At 45.4% G+C, this 25,736-nt stretch overlaps 1 protein-coding gene across 6 annotated transcripts in view; it reads left to right on the top strand.

The window, feature by feature from the left end:
- Positions 1-23,745, top strand: part of MTMR12 (myotubularin related protein 12) — a 102,597-nt gene extending 78,852 nt beyond the window's left edge. For 5 of the 6 annotated variants that reach the window (XM_008262096.5, XM_089312681.1, XM_089312682.1 and 2 more), the window contains 8 exons: positions 2,088-2,194; positions 2,824-2,948; positions 5,362-5,440; positions 6,803-6,873; positions 11,584-11,756; positions 16,030-16,197; positions 17,038-17,199; positions 20,856-23,745. In XM_008262096.5, coding sequence (XP_008260318.1) covers positions 2,088-2,194; positions 2,824-2,948; positions 5,362-5,440; positions 6,803-6,873; positions 11,584-11,756; positions 16,030-16,197; positions 17,038-17,199; positions 20,856-21,425 — 1,455 coding nt within the window. In that variant the 3' untranslated portion in view covers positions 21,426-23,745. Of the gene's footprint in view, positions 1-2,087; positions 2,195-2,823; positions 2,949-5,361; positions 5,441-6,802; positions 6,874-7,558; positions 7,831-11,583; positions 11,757-16,029; positions 16,198-17,037; positions 17,200-20,855 lie in introns of those variants that run through there. The other variant, XR_016220120.1, reaches the window with a different exon arrangement.
- The last annotated feature ends 1,991 nt before the right edge of the window (positions 23,746-25,736 follow it).

Genomic DNA, 25,736 nt, shown 5'->3' with positions numbered 1-25,736 from the left:
GGTCTCCCATGTGGGTGTAGGGGCCCAAGCACTTGGGCTATCTTCTACTGCTTTCCCAGGCCACAAGCAGAAAACTAGATCAGAAGTGGAGCAGCTGGAACTTGAACCAGCACCCATTTGGGATGCCAGTGCTGCAGGTGGAGGCTTAGCCTACTAAGTGCCAGCTCTCTCTCTCTCTCTCTCTGACAATCTAAGAGCAGTGCAGACTATTGCCTGGGTTATTGTGTTGATCTCTTAACTCTCCACCTAGATACTGCTGACATATACAGTGTATGCTTTATACATAGCAGATGAATGCCAAAAGAGTGACATCTGTGTGCAGCTGAATTACAAAAGACATTCATTTCCTCTAGGTTTACCTCTGTGCCTAGGCGGGTGGTTTGGCTGGCAAAGCAAGGGCTGGACCTTAGCCACCCAACACATAACCAGGCCTTTTACAGGGCACAGAGGCTAAAACTGTGTCATCCACCTGACTTGCTCTGCCCTCTCCTCCACTACAGGCTCCACTGGTGGATTACTTTGCTCTAAGATAATTTTTAATTTCCTTTTCTTCCTGCAAAACAAACACCCAAAGTATCCAGAACATAGCTGACACACCCTGACCTCTTACTCATGGTCACTCATCTGATTTTTTTGTCCTTTGACCTCCCTTTATTGTTCTTTGAAATTCTCTTGCTGTTTGCCACATCCTACTTTGTTTTATTTGGAAGTGTATTTCCCTTTTGAAAGTATAGGCTCACTAGGCTAATCTTCCGCCTTGCGGCGCCGGCACACCAGGTTCTAGTCCCGGTCGGGGCGCCGGATTCTGTCCCGGTTGCCCCTCTTCCAGGCTAGCTCTCTACTGTGGCCAGGGAGTGCAGTGGAGGATGGCCCAAGTGCTTGGGCCCTGCACCCCATGGGAGACCAGGATAAATACCTGGCTCCTGCCATCGGATCAGTGCAGTGCGCTGGCTGCTGCGGCCATTGGAGGGTGAACCAACGGCAAAGGAAGACCTTTCTCTCTGTCTCTCTCTCTCTCACTATCCACTCTGCCTGTCAAAAAATAAATAAAAAATAAAAATAAATAAAAAAAAGAAAGTGTAGGCTGCAAAGATAGACTTAGTATCTTAGTCATCTTTATGCCCTCTTATAGCCTAGTGCAGTGCCTTGCTGTACAAGTTTCATTCTCTGTATGTTGAATAGCCAGCTCTCCATTCTCTCTCAGATAAGGGGAGCTACTCCATTTGTCATCCAGGTTGAGCAAGATCTTTAGAGTTAGATTGCTGCTACTTTCTATACAGTGTGGGGAAATCTTGCAGTCTCTTAAGACTCATGCTGTGAATGGGAATAATATCGATCAGAGGGAGTGACCATGAAAGTTAACAAGTAAAATGCCTGACACATAGTAAGCTGCACTCCAGTGATACCTACTGTCCTAGTAACAAAAATGTTATCATCTAGATTAACAGCACTAAACCCTTGTCAAAGGATGTATGTTAGATCCTAAGCAAGTCTGAGTCTGACTGCATAGACCTGTTATTTTGTTTTGCGCCCTTTTTTTTTTCTTTTTTTTTTTTTGACAGGCAGTTAGACAGTGAGAGAGAGAGAGAGACAGAAAAAAAGGTCTTCCTTTTTCTGTTGGTTCACCCCCCAAGTGGCCACTACCGCCAGTGCGTTGTGACCAACGCGCTGCGCTGATCTGAAGCCAGGAGCCAGGTGCTTCCTCCTGGTCTCCCATGCAGGTGCAGAGCCCAAGCACCTGGGCCATCCTCCACTGCAGTCCTGGGCCACAGCAGAGAGCTGAACTGGAAGAGGAGCAACCGGGACAGAATCTGGCACCCCAACCGGGTCTAGAACCCGAGGTGCTGGTGCCGCAGGCGGAGGATTAGCCTAGTGAGCTGCAGCGCCGGCCCTGCTTTTTTTTTTTTAAAGGTGGAGTCAGTCTTTTTCATTGTGACTTAATATTCCCTGGCTTACTAAACATGAATATATCCAGTCATTTTGTACTGAAGTTATGAGTTCCCCTGTGTGAATTTAAATGCTCAGCTTACCTTTCCCCCGCTGGATGTTGAATATTCTGCCTCACCACCCTGTATTCCCCTCTGCAGATATGGTGTTGGTCCTGCCATAATGGAAGTGCCCTTTTGAAAATGTCAGCACTGCCCAAAGAACAGGATGATGTCATTTTACAAATTCATAAGAGCTTCTTGGATGGGTCAGTACCAATTTACATTTTGTTCTTGTTTAGTTCAGTTTCTGTTTTCTAAGGAACAGGGAACAGTTATTAGTACTATTAGCGTCCATTTCTGTTTACTTGCTGGTGGCGTAGTGCTATGGAAATACAACTCAGTGGTTGTTTTAATTACTTTTAGAGGAATCAGTGTAGCATAATCATTAAGAATGTCAACTACTCTTATTTTTAGAGATGCATGCTAAAGTGTTCAGCAAGGAGGTGCCATAATAGCTGTTATGTCCACAGCTGTCAAGTCCTGGTAAATGTCATTTTTCTACATATTTGAAAATTTTCAAAATAAATGACCAAACAAAGCATCCAACATGGACAAATTAAAAAGAAAAAATGGAATAAAGTCTGTAGTTAAATTGGGCCTATTAGTTTATAAACTTGACAATCTCTGGCCTAGTAGTTCTACTCTGTGCACCTCCATTCCAACATTGGTTGACCGGGAACAGCAGTCTGCAGCACTTACCACAAAGATGAGTTGAAAAAGGGGCTACCTGCAAAGCCCTTCACAGTTTGTGATGCATGGCTAGTTCTTAGGAAATGATGAGCTATGCTAAATTCATGTATGCTCTTCTAATCTCATGTTAATTTTTGCTACCTAGAATTTACAAGATCATCCACAGGCCGCCCTATGAAATTGTTAAAACTGAGGACCTGTCAAGCAACTTCCTATCCCTGCAGGAAATCCAGACTGCATACTCTAAATTTAAACAGCTATTTCTCATAGGTGAGAAGAATGCTGAGCAAAACTTTCCTGTCAGATAGGGAAAGACATGCCACGTGGATCAGTTGAAAGTTGGTGCCTTTTTCCTGGGTTCCTTATGGTGGTAGGCAGAGGCAGCCAGCCTCAAGATCCTGTAAAAGCCTTGGGTGATCACTGATGTCATAATTATAAGAGTGTCAGTTATTAAATCAACAACAGGAGTCACTGTGCACTTGCTCCCCATGTAGGACCTCTTTCCTTAATTAGTTGTACTATGAGAATTAACGGTAAAATGAGTCTTTAAACAGTACTTTATACTTCGTATGTCTGTGTGGCTAAAAACTGTTGAAATCTTTACTTAGTATAGACTTGATATTCTATATATAAAGATAATTAAAAATGAATCTTAATGAAGAATGAGATGGGAGAGGGAGTAGGAGGTGGGATGGGAGTGGGGGTGGGAGTGGATATGGGGGGAGGAACCGCTATATTCCAAAAAGCTGTACCTATTTATTTATTAAATTTATATTTATATATAAATGAAATTTATATTTATTAAATAAAAGATTTAAAAAAAAAAGAATCCTGAAAAGTCTATGAACCTATATTCACCGACTTACTGCAGTGATTTATAAATTAAATGAGCTGTTTGTTTTCCACAGTGGAGTTTCTTCCCCAAGTAGAAATACCATAATTTTCCTTCCAGCTTGGCATATACAGTTTCTTACAAAGTAAAAGAAACACATACACTAGAAAACGAAATATGTCCAGCCCAGCTTTACCCCCATTTCCCTGTCCAGGCTGTCTGCTAGTAACAGTTTAGAACTTGACTCACATACTCAATCACCTGGTGATTTTTTTCATTCCTGAATAAATCTTTAACATGTGAGATTTGTCACATGTACAAATGACATGGACATTTTCCTTTTTAAATGGTACTATTTATTTATTTTGAAGATTCTGTTTATTTGAGAGGTAGAATTACAGAGAGAGGGAGAAACAGAGAGAAAGGTCTTCCATCTGCTGGTTCACTCCTCAAATGGCCACAACAGCCAGAGCTGTGCCGATCCAAAGCCAGGATCTTCTTTCTGGGATTCCCACTCAGATGCAAGGACCAACGGACTTGCATCATCTTCCACTGCTTTCCCAGGTCATAGCAGAGAGCTGGATTGGAAGTGGAGCAGCTGGGACTCAAACCGGCACCCATATAGGATGCTGGAACTGCAGGCAGCAGCTTTACCCGCTGTGCCACAGCGCCGGCCCCATTTTATTTATTTGAGAGGAAGAGAGAAAAAGAGATAGAGTGAGACCTTCTGTACACTGGTTCACTCCCCAAATGTGGACAGTGGCCCAGTGGGGCCAAAGCCAGGAGCTAGGACCTCAATCCAGCTCGCTCACATTGATGGCAGCAGGCAAATTACTTGAGCTATCATTGTTGCCTCCCAGTATCTCTGTTAGTAGAAAGCTACAGTCAGGAGCAGTGCTGGGTATCAAACCCAGGCACTTTGATGAGGGACATGAGTGTTTTCAATGGTATCTTAACCTCTATGTCAATTACTTTCCCTAACTTGGACTTCTTAACCTACAAAACTCTTAACTCTTTTAGGGTTCACTCAGCTAATGTATGTCATCTTCAAAAAATTCACGGAGGGGACCGGCACTATGGCACAGCAGGTTAAGCCACCACCTGCATAGCCAGCATCCCATGTGGGTGGCGGTTCAAGTCCTGGCTACTCGACTTCCTTTTTAGCTCCCTGCTGATAGTGCCTGGAAAAACAACAGGGGATGGCCTAAGTGTTTGGGCTCCTGCATCTGCATGGGAGAACTGGATGAATCTCCTGATTTTATGGCTTTGGCCCAGCCCAGCCCTGGCTGTTGCAGCCAGTTGGGGAGTGAACCAGCTGATAGAAGATATCTGTCTCTCCCTCTCTTTCCCTCATTAAATGTTTCAAATAAATAAATCTTGGTAATCATGTAGTGGTGGGCAAGGTACATGAACTTGTGTGTTTAAGCATCTAAAGTCAAGTCTTACATGGCATCAGGATGTGTTCTGTTGCACCTGTTGCATTTTCCACTTCTAGGAATAGCAGCCTGTATGTTGACTACTTCTGCTTTTAAAGCACGTTACCCTTTTTGTTGAACTATAGGGTGGTAGATCATGGCTTTGTTTACTTACTGTAGGCATTTCTTATTTTAGCAAAATACCTCTTTCTGACTATCACACTCTTCTGTCAACCTACAGTTCAGAAACCACTTGGCTGAGTTTGGGAATGTCCTTTACTTAAAAATAGAGACTTGTGCTTGGAATGTGCAGTTTGAGTCTAGGGCCCTTCATCTGAACAGCACGGATGAGTAGCACGAGTTATTGTGACAGTCTTGTCAGTGACCATGACAGATGACCTCACTGACATCTTTCCTCTTTTCTTCCTTTTTTCAGATAACAGTACTGAATTTTGGGACACAGATATAAAATGGTTTTCTTTGCTGGAAAGTAGCAGCTGGCTTGACATAATCAGGTATTTCGGGCCATTGTTTTTCTCATAAATTTTACAATTGTCAATTCAAAATAATAGAGGAGATTGAGGACTGATTTCACTGTTTGATATTTCACATATTGAATAGATCACGTGTTGTATTCAAGGCTATGCTAGAGTTTACTTTTTTATTTTTTTCTAAACAGATGGGAATTTACAGTCCTGTTACCTGCTTGGAAGGAAATATACTTTGTGGATGAAGCATTGAAAAACTGTAGAAGGGTATAGCAGCTCAAAATTATCATTCAGGCAACAGTGCAGGCCTTAGGGAGGAGACTGGAGGATGAGAGTGGGAGAGAGCCTAACTTTTTACTGAATACCTTTTTGAATTTTGTATCTTATGTGCATATTGCCTATTTGAGAATTTAAATCATGATTTAAATTCATCACTTTTGGTTTTGGTGTTAGCTTGAGTTATCAGAGCAGTTATATTGCCTTTTCTGTTTTCTCCATGGATTGGCTCTTCTCCGTTGCCATCAGGGGATATGGCATAGGGAGGTACAAAGCAGATGGCTGGAGCGAGGCAGTAACTCTGACCCTCTGACTCCATCTGAAAAGAGAGGAATGCTTCTGTCTGCCTGGCAGTGCAGTTTCTCACAGTTCTGAGTCAGCATTGTGAGAAGCTGGAGCCTCAGCCCTCCTGACATCTGACAACTGTGCTTTCCAGAGCCCACCATAAATGTCCCATAATTTGAATATTTAATTGTAAACAGTGAAAAATGTTATAAAAGAACCCTTCATTTTGTGGTGTGGGCAGATAAGAGCAAGCATCCCTACCCAAATGATGTATCCCAGTGTGGGGGAGAGTTTTGGGGGGCCAGAAGAGGGCACCACTGCAAGCAAAGACAGCCCCTTTGAGGGCCCCTCCTAATAAGCTGGGAACAAGTCAAAGCTGCCTTAGCGGCTATAGTCCCAAAGGAAATAACATCTGCAGAGAGAGACTAAAAGGACTTCTGAGCAGATTGGCTCTTTTGAGCCACACTGATAAGTTCACCTTGTGTGAAGCCAGTTACCTGAGATGAAGCAATATGGCCACGTATCACATTCTCCAGGTGCAGTGTTTATGGATCTTGTTAGGAATCACCAGCAGACTCAGTTATGAATTTTCAACAAAAATTTCTAGTTTAGAAATCACCTGGGAGCATTTTTACATTAATTTTAAGATTCCCTTCAATTTGAAGATGAGTGTCTTAAAGTATATGGATAGTATAAGTGGTAATTAGTTTCTTTCTGATTGATTTTAGTATGAAACATAAGTGAAATAGAAAACTGAAGATCAGTTCAGAATATTTCCAGTTTCCTTTTTGTTTCTGATGTCCTTTTTCTTGACTCTCTCCTATTTAGACGTTGCCTGAAAAAAGCAATAGAGATCACTGAATGTCTGGAAGCACAAAACGTGAACGTTCTTCTTTTAGGTAATATATTTAAAGCACAAAGGATGGTTTCTATTTTCCTTCATCTCACAGTCAGTTTCTGTATAGGTAGCTTTATGTAAATAGACTTGTATTTTTATGACACCTTTTCTTTTTCTTCTTTTTTCTTTTTTTTTAAAGATTTATTTTTATTATTTGAAAGGCAGAGTTATAGAGAGGGAGAGACAGATCTTCCGCTGGTTCAGTCTCCAAATGGCCACAATGAGTCTATGCCAGGCTGAAGCCAGGAGCCAGGAGCTTCTTCCAGGTCTCCCACGTGGGTGCAAGGGCCCAAGCACTTGGGCCATCTTCTGCTGCTTTCCTAGGAACATTAGCAGGGACCTGGATCGTAAGTGGAGCAGCGAGGTCTCAAACCAGCATCCACATGAGATGCCAGTATCACAGGTGGTGGCTTAGCCTGCTATGTTACCACACTGGCCCCTAGATTTGTCTTAAAGAAGGAGCTAGCTAGCGTGTAATAGTACCCATTCCTTTCTTCATAAGCTTGGGATCTTTTGCCTGGTGTTTGTGCTATATTTTAAAATAAAATTCATTTGAACTTGGCAGACCTATTCACAGCTCAAGAAGGAACTGTTTGGTACCTTTATCAAAGCTCACATTTCTTTTAGATTTGTTTTGCATGATGAATTCAACTTGGATAAAGTTTAAAATAAATTTTTTTTGACAGGCAGAGTTACAGTGAGAGAGAGACAGAGAGGAAGGTCTTCCTTCCGTTGGTTCACCACCCAAATGTCCGCTACGGCTGGCGCTGTGTCGATCTGAAGCCAGGAGCCAGGTGTTTCCTCCTGGTCTCCCATGTGGGTGCAGGTGCCCAAGCACTTGGGCCATCCTCACTGCCTTCCCGGGCCACAGCAGAGAGCTGGACTGGAAGAGGAGCAACCGGGACTAGAACCTGGCACCCATATGGGATGCCGGCACCGGAGGCGGAGGATTAGCCAAGTGAGCCAGGGCGCCAGCCCCTAAAAATTTTTTTTTAAGTTTTTTTTTTTGTTGTTGTTGTTGTTTTGAAAGTCACAATTACAGAGAGAGAGAGATCTTCCATCTGCTGGTTCTCTCCCAGATGGCCGCAACGGAGCTAGGAGCTTCTTCTCCCACATGGCCAGGCCGGAGCTAGGAGCTAGGAGTCTTCCACATGGGTGGTAGGGGCCCAAGCACTTGGGCTATCTTTTGCTTTTTCCCATGCCATTAGCAGGAAGCTGGATCTGAAGTGGGACACAAACTGGCACCCAAATGGGATGCGGGTGTTACAGGTGGAGGCTTACCTGCTACACCACAATGTCAACCCCCAAATTAAAATGTTCTAGTAATCCTTTTTCTATAGAGAGACCCATAGATGATTTGATTGTTATTTTATATCTTTTGGCTTGACAGCTTGGTGCAGTTGCCATATAAAGTTGGTGGTCTGTGATTTCCTTATCCTCAGTGGGCTTTTTATGCTGTACATGGGACAGTGACATAAACATATAGAATGTGTAAAAGCAAATGTAAACCACCATGCAACAAAACTATTGCTATAGCTTGTTCAATATGAGCTAAAATATCACCTGCTATTTAGAATGCTATAGGCACACACTCTAAATTAAATAAATTGTCTTAGGCTTTTATGCCCCAGCCAGCTGTTATCATTTCTTAAATGTTCTTCATGACTGTTTGGATTCAAATTCTAAGGGCAGCCCGGGAAATGTGTCTAAGGGTTACTGGACTATTCAGTGCTGATTCACTGACTCAGATTTGAGTACATATGTTGAACATCTTCCATGTACAGACCTCTGTGATTCTGCCTTCTAGAAGTTTACAATTTGGTGGCAAAGTTGCTTTAAACATTTTGTTAATAAAAACCTAAGCAAGAAAGAAAGAACGGCTGGGGCCAGCACTGTGGCTCACTTGGTTAATCCTCCGCCAGCAGTGCCAGTTCTAGTCCCGGTTGCTCCTCTTCCAGTCCAGCTCTCTGCTGTGGCCCGGGAGGGCAGAAGAGGATGGCCCAAGTGCTTGTGCCCCTGCACCCGCATGGGAGACCAGGAGGAAACACCTGGCTCCTGGCTTTGGATCGGCGTCAGTGCCGGCCGTAGCGGCCATTTGGTGAGTGAACCAACGGAAGGAAGACCTTTGTCTCTGTCTCTCTCACTGTCTGTAACTCTACCTGTCAAAAACAAAAAACAAAAAACAAAAGAAAAAAAAAAAGGAACCCTGAATACCTGAGTAATTGGCAAAAGGAAGATGAAGATTGGAGGTCTGGGGGATAGAAGACTGCACTATTTGCAGTGATGCACACAATGAAATCTGAACCTTTGGATGCTTGAACTTAGCTGTCTCTTACCCCTGCCTGGGCTACTGAGTTTTCCCCCTTGAAATCTCATTTTCCAACTTCTTTCCCCATTACTCGTATATGTGAAAAGATTCCCTTAAAAAAGAAACTTGTGGTGGTGAGTATTTGATTCAGCTGTTAAGCTGCTACTTAGGACATCAGCATTCCCTATTGGTGTACCTCGGTTCAGGTCCCAGTTCTGCTTTCCATTCCAGTTTCCTGGTAATGCACGTGCTGGGAGGCAGCAGGTGATGTCTCCAGTGCTTGGGTCTCTGCCATCCACGTGGGAGATCTGGATTCAGTTTCAGGCTCCTTTCTTTGGCCTGGCCCAGCCCTGACTATTCCAGGCATTTTAGGAGTGAACTAGCAGATGAGAGATTTCTGTCTCTATCTTTCAAATAAATAAGAATTAAAAAAAAACTTTTTTGGAAATCAATAGCACTAGAGGACAGAAATAAAAATCTGTTTCTTTTAGACCCATGTCTTCCATAGTTCAGGCCTATTTTCTGGAAGGGACAAGTGTAAACCTGTGCCAATACGGTAGAGTTCTGACAGTGTGAATACTTCTCTAGTTAAAATGCATTTTAAATTTTCTGTCCTAAAAATACTAGCCCTGTTCTTGTGGGCATTTTTTAAAATCAACTTGAAGTGTACTTATTTTTGTAAACAGGAAACCATAGGATTGTGGCCCCTGATTTTTAAGATCTTAAAACTCCAAGATAAAGCATGGCTAGAGAGGTGTGTATATGTGTGCGTTTAAGTTATTTTCATTTATGTCAGAGGCAGAGAGAAAAAGAGAAATCTTCCCATTGCTGCTTCATTTCCTCAAATGTGCAGAACAACGAAGGCTGGACCAGATTGAAATGAGTAGCCTGGAACTCCATCCATGGTCCCTTGTGGGTGACAAGGACCCAAGCACTTGAACGATGATGTGCTACCTCCCAGGGTCTGCATTAACAGGAAGCTGGGATGGAAAGCAGAAGCAGGACTCAGACCCCAGCATCCTGATATGGAATGTTGGCATCCTAAGGTGGCATCTTAACTGCTTTACCATTCAGCCAACCTCAGATGTGTGCTTTTTTTTTTTTTTTTAAATAAAGATTTATTTACTTATTTATTTGAAAGGCAGAGTTAGAGAAAGAGAGCTCTTCCATGCACTGGTTCACTCCCCAAATGGCCACAACAGTCAGAGCTGGGCCATTCTGAAGCCAGGAGCCAGGAGCTTTCTTCCAGGTCTCCCACGTCGGTGCAGTGGCCCAAGTACTTGGGCCATATTATGCAGCTTATGCGGGCTCATTAGCAGGGAGGTGGATCGAAAGTGAAGTGGCTAGGATGTGAACCAGCACTCATAGTGATGCCGGCATTGCAGCTTTACCTGCTACACCACAATGCCAGCCCCAAGGTGTATGCTTTTATTTGCTCTAATTAATGAATGTTGAAGCAAGTATGTGAATGGGCTTTTTGCTGTATGGGTTTTTTTTGTTTGTTTTGTTTTTAAATATTTTATTTGAGAGGTAAAGTTACAGAGAAGTCCTCTATCCATTGGGGGTTCACTTGCCAAATAGCCTCAGTGGCCAGAGCTATCTTCTACTGCTTTCCCAGGCCATAGCAGAGAGCTGAATTGGAAGAAGAGCAGCTGAGACTTGAATTGGCACCCATATGGGATGCTGACGTCACAGGCAGAGGCCCAGACCACTCTACCACAGCATTGGCCCTGCTGTCTGTGTTTTGTAAAGTGTCTTCCAAATGGGCTCAGAAGGTAGACCCACAGGAATTCCTTCTCTAGAGTAGGCAAGGAGAAGCAGGCACTTCTGTGCTTCTCCAGCAGAGGACAGAGTTTTGGGGCTGAAAATAAGAGACTGTTCTGGGGCAGTCGGGAAATACCAACCTTTCTGCAGAGTTAATGGGGAACTTTGGAGTGGAGGAAAGCTTCTCTGAGGCAAATCTGAGAAGCAGCCCAGCCCTGGAACAGCGGGTTCTGTGTTGAAGGCCTTGATGTCCTAGGAAGGGAGGGTTGTGCACTTATTCTGTAGTGCCAGCAAATCCTCAGTACGTGGATGATTTCACTCTGATGTGGCACGTCTAAATGCCCGATGCTGAGAGTAGATTTGTCGTGCTGTGTTTATTCAATAATCAGTGGGCAAATCTGTATTTAGTAACAGTATATGCCAGAACCTGGACTAGATAAGCCCAAAGCAATTTGTTTCTCAGCCTGAAAACATTACCCTTTTTTTCCCATTGCCTTTTGCCTCAAAGAGCTTGACTGTTATTGGCAGACCCTGGTGTTGGGAACCCTTCTTTTGACTGTGTAAATGAGAGAGCACTCTGCAGATTGCTAACTTTTATGCCCTTTTTCCTCTTGGCACTGCTGCCGGGTCCCCACCTAGAGGAGAATGCTTCCGACCTCTGCTGCCTCATTTCCTCTCTGGTGCAAGTGATGATGGACGCCCACTGTCGAACAAAGACTGGTTTCCAGAGCCTCATCCAGAAGGAGTGGGTCATGGGTGGCCACTGTTTCTTGGATCGCTGCAACCATCTCCGGCAGAGTGACAAGGAGGAGGTGCGTTCCCTCACTGTACACTGTCCAGTCATGGGGAGACAGACCCAATCTTTTCTTCAATACCTGTCTTTAGGTAGGATGATGGCTTGCAAAGTGCATGCCACACAGTTTTGTTAAGAAAGCGGACATTAGTTCATTGCATGATGAATCTGTATGCTTTAAACAATAGTGAAACTTTCCCCAGAGGGAGAAGAGTCAGCAGATGTTTTCAGAGTCTACACCAGTGGATTTCATGGTGGGAGTAAAACTGAGTTGCAGATGTCAAGTGAGACAAAGTCCTGCAATTGCTGCTGAGTTAGTCTTTGCTTTGAGTGGGTTTTCTTCACACATAGGCGTTTTCCAGACAAAGCACAGGGATATGGTCATGCCGCCCATGACTGGGACAGTGTCCATGGCCTTTTCTGCATCTGTCTGAAGTGCCGCAGGCCCAGCCCTTCAGGCTCAGGCACAGCAGAGTCAGCATTTTAGTTCATCCCCAAATTGCGTTGTACTTGTCTAGGTGACAGCTGTGCTAGCTCCCTTGGCTGCCATGTTGATTAGTGAAAGGAAGAATGAACATGGCCAAACTTTCTCTAATTAAATCACATGCAGAGCTAATGTATGCTTGTGGTCTTTCCTGTGGTTTTCCTTGCTCTGGAACGTCAGCCTGTCTGCTGTGGTGCATAGCAGCTGGGCCCAGTCCGCTGTTGCGAGGAAAGCCCTGGAGATTTCTTTCAGGCCTGCCCTGTACTCACTCATCTGTGTCTCACTGAGCTCAGTAGAAATTACCATCTTTTCAACTTTTGAATGGGCTCTGATGAACTAATGTGAAAGAACGGTGAGCTTGACATCACATGATCGTCAGAGAGATGATTCTGTGTGGAGAAGGGTGCGTTTTTATGTATCTTGACAAGAGGGTTTGTCAAGTACCAGGTCGGAGAAAGACTCAAGGATACCTGATCCCCTGTTGCTCCAGACCTTGGAGGAATCACATTTCCTGAGTCCATTTCTCTGACTGTACAGTGAGGTTCAAACATTTTCCTCTCTGTTTTATGATACTATGCATAAATTGAGGTGTGACAATAAGTTGTTCAATGTTTGTTAGCATCTCAGCATCAACATATGGGAATGTTGAGGGAGAACTGAGTGGTCTCATTTGTGATGGTTGAAGTAACACTGGCCTTTTGTTCAAGAACTGGATTCTCTCTCTCTTTCTCTCTCTCTCTCTCCCTCCCTCCCTCTCTCTCTTTCTCTCTCTCTCTCTCCCTCCCTCCCTCTCCCTCTCCCTCTCCCTCTCCCTCTCCCTCTCTCCCTCCTTCTCCCTCTCCCTCTCGGCAGCTCCAGTCTTCCGTTTCCCCTTCTGTAAGGGGTAGACTCACACAGCTTGTGTTAGCCAGCTGGCAGGATCACTAGGGAATCAGGAAAGACAAGCACTTTGCAGATGATAGCATACCCAGGAAACTACTGCCTCTAGCTAATAAAGGGCTTGCCTCTGAGTAGCTAATAAAGGAGGCCAATAGGGTTTTTTTTAATGATTATTATTATTGACAGGCAGAGTTAGACAGTGAGAGAGACAGAGAGGTCTTCGTTCTGTTGGTTCACCCTCAAATGGCCGCTACGGCCGGCGCACTGCGCTGATCTGAAGCCAGGAGCCAGGTGCTTCCTCCTGGTCTCCCATGCGGGTGCAGGGTCCAAGCACTTGGGCAATCCTTCACTGCCTTCTCAGGCCACAGCAGAGAGCTGGACTGGAAGAGGGGCAAGTGGGACAGAATCTGGTGCCCCAACCAGATCTAGAACCCAGGGTGCCGGTGCCAGCCAACCCAGTAGGGTTGAGGGGTTGGGTTTGTTTTGTTTTGTTTTGTTTTGTTTTGTTTTGTTTTGTTTTGTTTTGTTTTGACAGGCAGAGTTAGACAGTGAGAGAGAGAGACAGAGAGAAAGGTCTTCCCTCCGTTGGTTCACTCCCCAAATGGCCGCCACGGCAGGCGCTGCACCGATCTGAAGCCAGGAGCCAGGTGCTTCTTCCTGGTCTCCCATTGGGTACAGGGCCCAAGCACTGTGGAAATGTGATTCCTCCAAAGTCTGGAGCAACAGGGGATCAGGTATCCTTGAGTCTTTCTCCGACCTGGTACTTGACAAACCCTCTTGTCAAGATACATAAAAACTCCTCCACTGCCTTCCCAGGCCACAGCAGAGAGCTGGACTGGAAGAGGAGCAACCGGGACAGAATCCAGTGCCCCAACCAGGTCTAGAACCCGGGGTGCCAGCGCCGCAGGTGGAGGATTAGCCTAATGAGCCGTGGCACTGGTTTAACCTGCTATGCCACAACAGCCCCTCACAAAGACGTGTTTTAAAACCTTTTGGCGGCTGGCGCCTCGGCTCACTTGGCTAATCCTCCGCCTGCGGCGCTGGCACCCCAGGTTCTAGACCTGGTCGGGGTGCTGGATTCTATCCCGGTTGCTCCTCTTCCAGTCCAGCTCTCTGCTGTGGCCCGGGAGGGCAGTGGAGGATGGCCTAAGTGCTTGGGCCCTGCACCCGCATGGGAGACCAGGAGGAAGCACCTGGCTCCTGGCTTCAGAGTGGCATAGCTCAGGCTGTAGCGGCATTTGTGGGGTGAACCAACAGAAAAGGAAGACCTTTCTCTCTCTCTCTCACTGTCTAACTCTGTCAAAAACAAAAAAAAAAACAAAAAAAACCAAAAAAACACAGCTTGCGCATCCCACATCAAAGTTCTGGTTCAAGTCCTGGCTGTTCTGTTTCTGACCCAGCTCCCTGTTTATATGCCTGGGAAGGCAGTGGAAGATGGCCCAAGTAGTTGAGCCCCTGCCACCCACCTGAGAAACCTTAATGGAGTTCTAGGCTCCTGGCTTTGGCCTGGCCCAGCCCTCGCCATTGTAGCCACTTGGGGAAAGAACCAAAGGGTAGAAGATAGATTTCTCTCCCTCCCTTCCTCCTCCTTCACCTCCTATCACTCTACCTTTCAAAATAAATAAAAAAAAAAAATGCCTTTGTGAGGAAATATTAGGAGGCTCATTTTTGCTGCTTCTGCCTTCTCTCCCACAGTTTGTCTTGTGGGTGCTCACTGTGTGATGGAGAGGGGAGGTTTCCTGTTCCAGCTCAGTCTCCTGGACCATTCTCTGACTCTTAATTTTTTAATTAGCTGGTGTGTGGCATGCAGTGGGATAGAAATTTTACTTATTTATTTGAGAGGCATAGTGACAGAGAAAGAGGGAGAAAGAGCGAGACAGAGACAGAGAGAGATCTTCCATCAGCTGGTTCACTCCCCAAATGACTGCAACAGCCGGGGATGAAATAGGCTAAAGCCAAGAACCAGGAGACAGGAACTCCATTTGGGTCTCCCACATGAGTGACAGGAACCCAGGTACGTGAGCCGTCATCCACTGCTTTCCCAGGCACCATAAGCAGGAAGCTGGATCAGAAGCAGAGCATCCAGGACTCAAACTGGCACTCTGATATGGGATGTCATTATTGCAAATGGTGGCTTAACCCACATCAGCCTCAGGGTGGAGGTTTTATCTCCATAATTCTTTTTTTAAGATAATTTATTTGAAAGGCAGAGGCAGAAAGATCCTCTATCTGCTGGTTTACTCCCCAAATAGCTGCAATGGCCCAAGCTGGGGCAGACCGAATGCAAGAGCCAGGAGCTTCCTCCGGTTCCTTATGTGGGTACAGGGGCCCAAGGACTCGGACCATCTTCTGCTGCTCTCCCAGGCACATTAGCAGGGAGTTGGATCAGAAGCAGGGTAGCTGGGACTTGAACTGGTGCCCACATGGGATACCGGCACTGCAGACCGCAGCTTTTACCTGCTATGCCACAGCATTGACTCCATCCCCATAATTCTTTATTGACAAATGTAGATTAATAATCACAACAGTATAAATTTTTGTAATACAGCACTAATGAGAAACATAGAACTCCCCCCCTTTTTTTGGAGAGACATTTGGCTTGATGTGGCTCAAAGTTAGTATCTCCTATCATCAAAATTAATTGCAAATGCTCATCTGTTAAGGTTGGTCCATACTGAGGTGTTAACATATTTCATCTTCGAAATTCCTTTGATGCAGATAGGTCCTGCCAGATTCTGATATTAATCCCTGAGTGTGTGGTTTCAATTGAATGTATTTATCACTTGGGATGGGGTGGGGCATGCTCTCTTTCCAGAGAGTAGAATGCTCAGTGGTGCTTGTCCATTGCTGCTGAGATGGTTATTCCCATGCAGAACGGCTCACATAAGGCTCCTTGCTGCTCAGTAATGTGTATCTTGTTTTCATGTAGGTTCCCGTGTTCCTGCTCTTCTTAGATTGTGTCTGGCAGCTGGTGCACCAGTTTCCCCCAGCATTTGAATTCACAGAGACTTACCTGACTGTTTTGTCAGATAGCCTGTACATACCCATTTTCAGCACCTTCTTCTTCAATTCACCTCATCAAAAAGATACTAACATGGTAAGAATTCTTCTTAGGAACCTGTGTACTAAAGAAGTTCCATTGCATAAGTAGGATGCAATAATATTGATGCTAAAAAGATGTTGATTTAACACTGCTTGTATACTAGGCATTGTTCTAGTTCTCACAGCCCGCAGTGGCTGTGTATTTCCATCGTCATCTCTGAGGACGCTGAGGCACATAAAGAACAAGCACTCGGTCCAAGGTCACATGGAAGTGTAGGAGCTGGAAGAGGTATTGGAGAGTTGAGCTGTCCTGTTGGAAGAGACTAGATGCTGTCTCTCTTGTTGCCTGATGTCTGGAGTTCCTGTGTGAGCAGCGTGGAGACCAGGCCCAGGGGGGAGCCAGGCTTCTCCTTTCCATCTTCGACTCTTGAGCCCGTCTGGAGGCTGTTTGCTCAGGAGGTTGGCTGGCTGAGCTGCTCCTGACCAGCCTTCACTGTCTGCAGGGTCCGCGTGAGCAGGCAAGGTTCCCAAATCCTGCAGTACAGTGGGAACAACAGAACTCGGGCTTCCCATTTCTCATCCCAGTCCTGCGACTCAATAGCTCTGACCTCAGGCTGCTCAAATAATAGTTACCTCACAAGGTTGTCATGAAAGTGCCCTACACGGTGTCTGGCTTATGGTCTACCAGAAAATCAGTGTCTTCCTTCTTCCCTTCCAACCCCCGAAAGCTTTTAGTGAGCAGCCACGGAGAGCTGAGCCTCTGTGTGGAGTGCTTGTGTATGTTCAGTCTCAGGGCAGGGCAGCAGCTGCCCTCCTGTGCCTGTTTCTCAGAATCATGTGTTCTCTTTCCTCAGCCCTCCCTGGCAGCCATGGTGACCTGTGCTTGTTTTGGCAGGGTAGGGAAAGCCTGGATACACAAAGCAAGCCTTTGACTCCGCTCACCGTGTGGGATTGGTCTGTACAGTTTGAACCCAAAGCCCAGACATTGCTCAAAAACCCTCTTTATGTGGAAAAGCCAAAACTGGACAAAGGCCAGCGGAAAGGAATGCATTCCAAAGTAAGATGTCCTTATGTCTAAACCCCCTTCATCTTTCCCAAGACCCCTGGGGGGTGGGTAAAAGTTACCTATATGTTGTGTCTGGCAGCATAGGCTTGCCCCTTCACACAATCTGCAGAGTCAAGATCTGTGATGGACAAATTGCCAGGGCCCATCAGAATCCTTTGCCCTGTCGAGCCCTGACCATTTGCTGACCATCACTGAAGAAGCTGCTGCCATGTCGTGCTACATAGACACATTCATCTTACCCTGCCTCTGTGTGTGCCCAGTAGAGAAAAAGGGCCATTGATCATATACATGTTACTTGGTTAAGTACCAATTCATGTTTTAGGCAGTAAGATTTTCTTTTTTTTAATAAATTTTGTTTTTATTATTTCACAGGTAGAATTATAGACAGACAGTGAGAGAGACAGAAAGAAAGGTCTTCCTTCCGTTGGTTCACTCCCCAAATGGCCGCTACGGCCGGCTCTGCACCAATCCGAAGCCAGGAGCCAGGTGCCTCTTCCTGGTCTCACATGTGGGTGCAGGGCCCAAGCACTTGGGCCATCCTCCACTGCACTCCCGGGTTAGAGAAGAGAGCTGGACTGGAAGAGGAGCAACCGGGATAGAATCCGGTGCCTATATGGGATGCCAGCGCCGCAGGTGCAGGATTAACCAAGTGAGCCATGGCACTGGCCCCAGTAAGACTTTCTTTAATGAGTTGTCCCTGTAAACCAGAGGTTGACAAACTTTCTGTCAAAGGTGGTATAGTCGTAATAAAAAGCACCCCACTCTGCTTTTGTGGCATAAAAGTAGCGATAGACAATACCCAAACAGATGGGCATGGCCATGGTCCAGTGTTCACAAAAACCAGTGTTAGACCATGTTTGGCCTAAGGGTTGTAGTTTGCCGATCCTTGTCATAAGCCATAAATATTAAAGAACTGTTTTTCCTTCTGATTTTCATAGAGATTCATTATTGATTTTACTATTTATTAGATCTCCAAAGTTCTCCAACTGCTAAATGATTTGAAAGACATTTCCTAGCTCTGTCTTCTGGCCTGAAATTTCTCCCAGACAGACCCCAACCTGGGAGAAGCAGTGATGATAAATGAAGTCGATCAGTTTGTGTCACCACCTTTTCTACCACATCCTTCTGAGTCTGCCTGACCAGGAGGGGTTGCAGGAGGCCTGCCTGTTCTGATGGGGGAGTTGGCTCTATTCTAAAGAGACCTGGGGGTGAGATGAGCCAAAGCCAGCACTCAGAGACACCGTCGACTGCTGAGTGACTCAGAGCTGCCACTTCACTCTGTTGGGTTCTCAGGCCTGGGATGGGTGTTTTTCCTCTCTGGCTCAACCTTTTCTATAGTTTGACCAGGATTGTCATGAGCCCCAAAGAGGCTTGACCGGAGATCAGTTTTTCTTTGGTGTACTGTGCCCTCTGGTGGCTGTATCCACACTTTTCTTGAGATCTGGGCTACAGTGCCTAGGGACCTCAGAAGCAGCTGGCCTTCTCCCTTGCTTTACAGGAGAGGAAACTGGGCTCCACTGTCTACGAATGGGTCTCATTTTTCTCCTCAAATCCCAGTTTTCTAACTGTCCCTTCTCCTTGTAGATAATGACAGATGGATTAGGCTCCAAGGAGCAGGCAGCTGGGAGAGGTTTGAGCCAAAGAATTGGGGAATTCCATTTGGTACTAAGCAAAGCAGAGTCGGGACTTGGGCAACAAGGAGCTTGAAGCTTTGAGCCCCTTCTTGAGTTGCGACATGGCCTGGCATGTGTTCCAGAGAGAAACCGAGGGAACGGGCTGACCAGCACCAAGTACTGCTGGGCATTGCCACGCAGTGGGCAAGATTGCACTCAATCATGTGGTCTCAACTTCAGCCACAAACCCAGACTAAGGCCTGGGCATGTGGCGCCGCCTCCCCCAGTGTGTCTTTTTTTTTTTTTTTTTTTAAGATTTATTAATTTTTTACTTGAGAGTCAGAGTTACACAGAGGAGAGGCAGAGAGAAAGAGAGGTCTTCCATCCCAAGGTTCACTCCCCAGTTGGCCACAACAGTCAGAACTGCGCTGATCCAAAGCCAAGAGCCAGGAGCTTCTTCCAGGTCTGCCACACGGGTGCAGGGGCCCAAGGACTTGGGCCATCTTCTACTGCTTTCCCAGGCCATAGTAGAGAGCTAGATCGGAAGTGGAGCAGCCGGGACTAGAACTGACACCCATATGGGATGCCGGCGCCTCAGGCCAGGGCGTTAACCAGCTGCACCCTAGCGCCCCCCGCCCCCAGTGTGTTTTGAATGTCCTCTTCACATGGGACATGAAGGGAAGGAGGCTTCCAGTAGGGAGTCCAGTTCTGGAAGCAGGTTGTGTTTGAAGCCACCTGTGGTACTTTGTAGCTGGTGCCTCTGGCAGATTACTTAACCTCTGAGCCTTAAGTTTTCTCATTGGTAAAATGGGGGCAACATTAGAGACTGTGAGAATTAGGTGAGCACTGAGCACAGAACCTGGTAGTCAGTGAGTACTCAGGGATGGTTAGGCTTCCTTGGTGTCCCTCAGTCCCCTGCCCTGCCTGACTAGCCTTGACCACCGTGAAATAAACAGTGCTGCTTCTTGCTTTCAGCTCTCCTGCCCCCAGATGGAAAGTCAAAAGTCTTTGTCATATCTGAGTTGTGGTATTATGGATGTTTTTTGCTTTCTTCTTTTTTTATTGCTATTCCATATTGCATAATATGGAAATATTTGCTTTGTAGTTGTATATTTTTTTTAACAAGGAAGAACCACTGGCAGAAATATGTTAGAGGATTATAGAGGTAGCCTCAAAATAAATTTTTGTGAAGATCTCAGGAACAAAAGATTTGATGAAAAACAGCTTCTCCCCACATTATTATCTTATCCATTGGGCATTGAGGAATTCTCCCAAGCTCTGGCCATTAACACATTTTCAGAGCCCTTTCCCAAGTGCCCTAAAATATGATTTCCAGCTTTGGCTGCAGGGAGAATTGCCAAGGAGGGAAAATATTTTAATGCTCTGATTTTCTACCCCATGCAGGACATCTGGCAACTTAGTCTGTTCCTTACCAAAATTCCTGCCTCTGTTCTCTTTGTCCAGAGAATATTTATGGTTTAGGCTTTAACCCCCACAGGATATCTGATAAACTACCAAGTTATTTCATACACATGATAGAATGTTCAGCAGTAGACACTGCTTCTTTGCAGGTGATCAGAATATAATAGCATGTAACCACCTGTAGTTCTCAGGAAAGAAACATTTTATTCCCCTTTAAAGGGAATTAGGCATTGCCTCTAAACTCCCCTAAATCATTAAATTAAGCCATTTCCTCCAAAGTATTTTATGTCCTTTGGTATTGCTGTACCAGGAGAGGAGACAACTGAAAACTCCATTCTGGGTGTCCCACCAACCTTTCTGCACAGCTACCACACACACCTGGTCTCCCCAATCTGTTCATAGTGCAGCCTACATTGCACATTTGCATTATGGGGATATATAAGAACCCCCTTCTTGTCTTTGTGTTAGCATTTTAATGAGTATGCAGACACAGGCTGGCCCTGGTGTATCTGGATACTTGTTTAAGCAGGATTATACCTGCTCTTTTTAATGATAACAATTGTGACTGTGCCAGTTATGTTTAACCAGAGATATCTGTGTTTTCTCTAAAAGCATCGACGACAACTTTCTTTGCCACTCACCCAACCTAAGTCATCTCCCAAAAGAGGATTTTTCAGGGAAGAAACAGATCATTTAATTAAAAACCTTCTGGGCAAGAGAATCAGCAAACTGATTAATTCTTCTGACGAGCTTCAAGACAACTTCCGGGAGTTCTATGACAATTGGCACAGCAAGCCCACCGACTACCATGGCTTATTGTTGCCCCATATAGAGGGACCGGAGATCAAAGTCTGGGCACAGCGCTACTTGCGTTGGATTCCAGAAGCTCAAATCCTAGGTGGTGGTAGAGTGGCCACTATGAGCAAACTCATTGAAATGATGGAGGAAGTCCAGAGTTTACAAGAGAAAATCGATGAGAGACACCACAGCCAGCAGCGCCTCCAGGCAGAGGCCCCCTGCCTGCTGAGGAACTCTGCCCGCCTGTCCTCTCTGTTCCCGTTTGCTCTCCTCCAGCGGCATTCATCTAAGCCCATCTTACCCACCAGTGGGTGGAAAGCTTTAGGAGATGAAGAAGATCTGGCCAAACGAGAAGATGAGTTTGTGGACCTAGGGGATGTGTGACTTGTACATTCAGTGATTATGCAAGACGAATGTGAGAGGCTGGGACACTTGCTTCCTGGATTAGTGTCCTGCTAATCTAATCCTGGGAGGGTCAGTAGCCCAGTGCTGCGTTGGAGGAAAACCAGGGCCTTCAGAAGAGCTGAATCTCGGGTTTCGATTTTTGTTTTTCTAAGAATTCTGAAAGACTATGCAATTAAAACCGTATCTCTGGTATTACTAATTGGAAGGAATTACTACTTGACCCGTCATAGGATTGTGGCCGTTTTCTGATGCCTAAGTATTATATAGAACTTGGAGTTGCCAGTTTACTGCCAGGAGGGGCTTTGGTAAGATATCCTTGGACTTGATACTGCTAGTATTTTTCTGTGCCAAGATCACTTATCCAGTCACTGGGGATAGTAAGTTTCTCTATAGCCCAGTGCAGTTAATTGGAGCAAGTTCAGCTTTCTGTGATATTTGTATGATAATGAAAGCTTCTGACAGAGGTATTAAGATACATGGCATTTTTCCTTTCTTTGTCCTTTTGTCTGTCAAAAAACTGGGACATGCCATGAGTGCCATCGTCCTAATGCTTCAGCTCATTCTCCTGCCTAGACTGTGTCACATGTGTGGGGGTGGGAGGGCCAGCCTACCTGTGCCGACAGCTCCAGGCCCTCCTTCCGATGGCTCCATGCACTTGCCCCAGTCCTTCAGTGCGTCCCGCCTTGGTGCACATGCGCCCAGGGTCGTGCTGCTAACTGTGCCGGTTAACTTGTGGGCAAGGCTCCTCTCTGTTTGACCGCAGGAGCTTCCATTCCTCTGAGTCTCTCAGTATGGAACACGTGCTTTGCCACTTGCTCATTGTGCACTGAGCCTTCCAAGCACCTGTGAGGGTGGCTCTCTGCAGCAGCTCTTCAGCTGGCTTCTTCGCTTCTTCCTCTCCCTTCACAGACTGATGCGTTGGATCATTTTTGAATGTGGCTTTCGTGGGAAATCAGTTAAACATGAATTTCAGAAGGGATGACTATCACATGATACCTCAGTGATTTCAAAAGCCATAGAAGAAACTTAATGATGCCTGGTCACCTTCTTGGATCTGCTGTCTAAATGATACAGATTTTTGTTTAATACAGGAAAGTCTACTTTGTAAGAACCAGTTTTTTTTTTTTTTTTTATTCTCAATGGCATTCTGTCAAATCCCACAAAAAAAGGGGGAGAAAAAGGTTACATTAGAATGTTTCAGATTGAATATTTGCCTTTTATAGACACTTGCTTTCTAGGATAGATCTCAGTTTGAATGTCACAGGTTTAGAAAAACTTTCAGTTGCTCAAAGGCAGTAAGAAATTTTGGAACCGTTGGCCAAGTGGAGTTCTCAGTTTGCACTGAATTGTCTTTGTACAGGCAGTAAATTGTCTTGCTGTCCTCCAACTGCAGGTTAATGCAGGAGTCACGCTGGTCTGTGAAAATGACCAGGCGTGGGGGAGGGGAAGGTTCCTGCATCTCGGGGCCAAACACACATTCAGTCTTGGTTGCCTTAAGAGCTTCTTGCGAGGTCAGTGTTAGACTTGCAAAAGGGATTTTCAAAGTGCGCTAGTTCCTTCGCTACCTTCTTGTTTATTCTGTAGGCCTTCTTAAACTAGCACTAACCTCTGCTTAGCCCCACTGCCTCCCTAATACACTATGGAGCTATTTTTGTTACCATATTGTAACGTGAATATTTATACTGTGGCCTCTTTAATCTTAGTAATTTTCATTCCAAAAATGCCTAGTGTGATTGCTTTATACTCCACAAAGTATGGTTTAAAGGCACAAGGTCATGGCCCTTGTCATAGCAGTTGAATGTGCATTGAGATATTTTTATATGATTGTTTTTTAATTACAATAGAAAATAAGTAAGCTGTTGTAATATGTCAGGTCATGACAGTTTATGTATTTATATTTGAAATCAGATTTCTATAACTTGTGTTTGTGTACAGGCTTCTTAGTGGGTTTATATATTGTGAAATTTTTATTCAAGATTGAGATGTGGATTATGCTTAACAGTAAAAGCTGAAATGAGACCATTTGCTTTGTTTCAAATGCTGCACTGTGCGAGTTTGGAAATGTACATTAACTTACTGTATATAATACCTTGAGTTTGTTTATACCTCCAAGTTTTTACACTGAAGATAAACTAGCTTTAATTAAATTCAAAACTTACTTTTTTCTTAAGGGAATAAGCTGTTGGGCTAAATCTGTATAAATGTGCTTTTTATTTTCTGTATGCACAATGAAAGTTTATACTTGTATCTTACTGCATCGATCTCTGATGGCAGAAATTAAAGCACAATGTACAAACTACTGGATTTGCTGTGGCCGGTGTAGCCCATTACCCTTTGATTTGATCAGGGAACATTGTTATGCTTGTCTATTTGAGCCAGCATGTCCTCACGGGAAGAGCTGTAGATGCTCAAGTGTGCTCGCCTGGGGTTTGTATTCCCATGTATTGGGGGTTGGGTGGCGGGCAGCAACAGCCAAACAGATACTCAGATTTTCAGGTGATGATAAAATTGTCTGAAGGAAAATAAGATAACTGAGACCCTATAAGCTGATTTTTTTTTTTTTTTTTTTTTTTTTTTTTTGACAGGCAGAGTTAGAGAGACAGAGAGAAAGGTCTTCCTTCCATTGGTTCACCCTCCAGATGCCGCTACGGCCGGCACGCTGTGCTGATCCAAAGCCAGGAGCCAGGTGCTTCCTCCTGGTCTCCCATGGAGGTGCAGGGCCCAAACACTTGGGCCATCCTCCACTGCATTCCCAGGCCACAGCAGAGAGCTGGACTGGAAGAGGAGCAACTGAGACAGAACTGGCACCCCAACCAGGACTAAAACCCGGGGTGCTGGCGCCGCAGGCAGAGGATTAGCCTAGTGAGCCATGGCGCTGGCCAAGCTGGCCTTTTTAAAAAGGGTTCTGTAAACCTTGTGTTAAATGTCATTGCCTCTTTGCTTTTATGGAGATATTTGAATTAGAATTCCATTATTTTATTGCTAGGAGAGAGCTGCGTTTGATTTAGGACTGAAAGATAAGAAAGGCTGTGTTTTTCCCTCCAGAGAGGACAGAGGGAGATGGCGTATGAGAGTGAGTGTTGTCTAGCTGGTGTTAATACTTGCTAGATTGAGACGTGCCACCTGTGTGTGCTCTGAGATGTTCCGTGTCTGTGACCTTCCCTCCCTGCAGAGCAGGCTGCCCCGCCTTTGCCTGTCTGCACCACCCTTTCCTGTCTAGCCAGGACCATACTCTGCTGTCCAGAGAGCCTGCTTTGAGGTTTCCTGGGATCTCAGAAGGTCTCACTGCCCCCACCTGCTTTTCAGATGTTTTAGTTCTTTGATATTTGTGTTAATTCCCAAATAGTAGTTGTGACCCTAGAGTTCAGCAGCTTCTACTCTTGTTTTGACTTTGGGTGGATTCCGCTGTCCCTGAATCCGGATTTTGCTTGTTCCCTGATTTCCAGGTGAGAGCATGGGGAGACTCACAGAGGAGTAAAGGGTGGAACAGTATCCATCTAATCTGAAAATTGGATCGGGGAGTAGTTCCTGTTGAGTAAAACTGCTGGCCCCTGTGCCCTCATGTCACCTCCTGTCCTCTAAGAGGGAGTTGGCAATAGGGAAGCTTAACCAAAGCCCAGCTTCTGAGCCCTTTCTATGGTTGTGGTCAAAGTGCTGACCAGGAGAAAAACCTTGCTATACTAATGCTCCCAATGTGGCTCTAGATATTTATAAAGCCGTCCCTAGGCAGGACAGATTGGAGCTGAGCATCCAGGATCCTCTGCCTTGCTCCAGGGACAAAATCTGTAGTGACACATAACCACCTTGTGCCCATCTCTACATACACCCTCCTGCGGCCTCCCCGACACACACACTGCACACACACACAAAGTTGGAACACTGAAAGATTCTAGAATCAGGCTGGGGGAACCAGCAAGTCCCTGTTTATGCCATGGGTTCTGGTGTGACCAGGGATGCTTCCAAATGCTCACACATGAGTATGTTGGTAACCAGGGCAGCATGGGTAAAACAAAATAATTTGGTGGGTTGTGTCTTTAAAAACTCATATTGGAGTGCTGTTTCAAGGAATTTCTCAGCTGCTCTCCTGATTCAACTCCTTGCTAATGTGCCTGGGAAGGCAGCAGATGATGGCCCAACTACTTGGGCCCTTGCCACCCACGTGGGAGACCAGGATGGAGTTCCAGACTCCTTGCTTTGGCCTAGCCCAGACCTGGCTGTTGTGGCCATTTCGGGAGTGAATCAGCAGGTAGAAGTTCGATTTTTTTCTCTCTTTCTCTCTCCCCCTCTCCC

The sequence above is a fragment of the Oryctolagus cuniculus genome, chromosome 14 (genome assembly GCF_051225735.1).
Source record: "Oryctolagus cuniculus isolate XC-2025 breed Fujian yellow rabbit chromosome 14, ASM5122573v1, whole genome shotgun sequence".
In the NCBI taxonomy this organism is placed as follows: Eukaryota; Metazoa; Chordata; class Mammalia; order Lagomorpha; family Leporidae; genus Oryctolagus; species Oryctolagus cuniculus.
The sequence above is the reverse complement of the archived record's forward strand: the minus strand, read 5'-3'. Positions and strand labels throughout refer to the sequence as shown.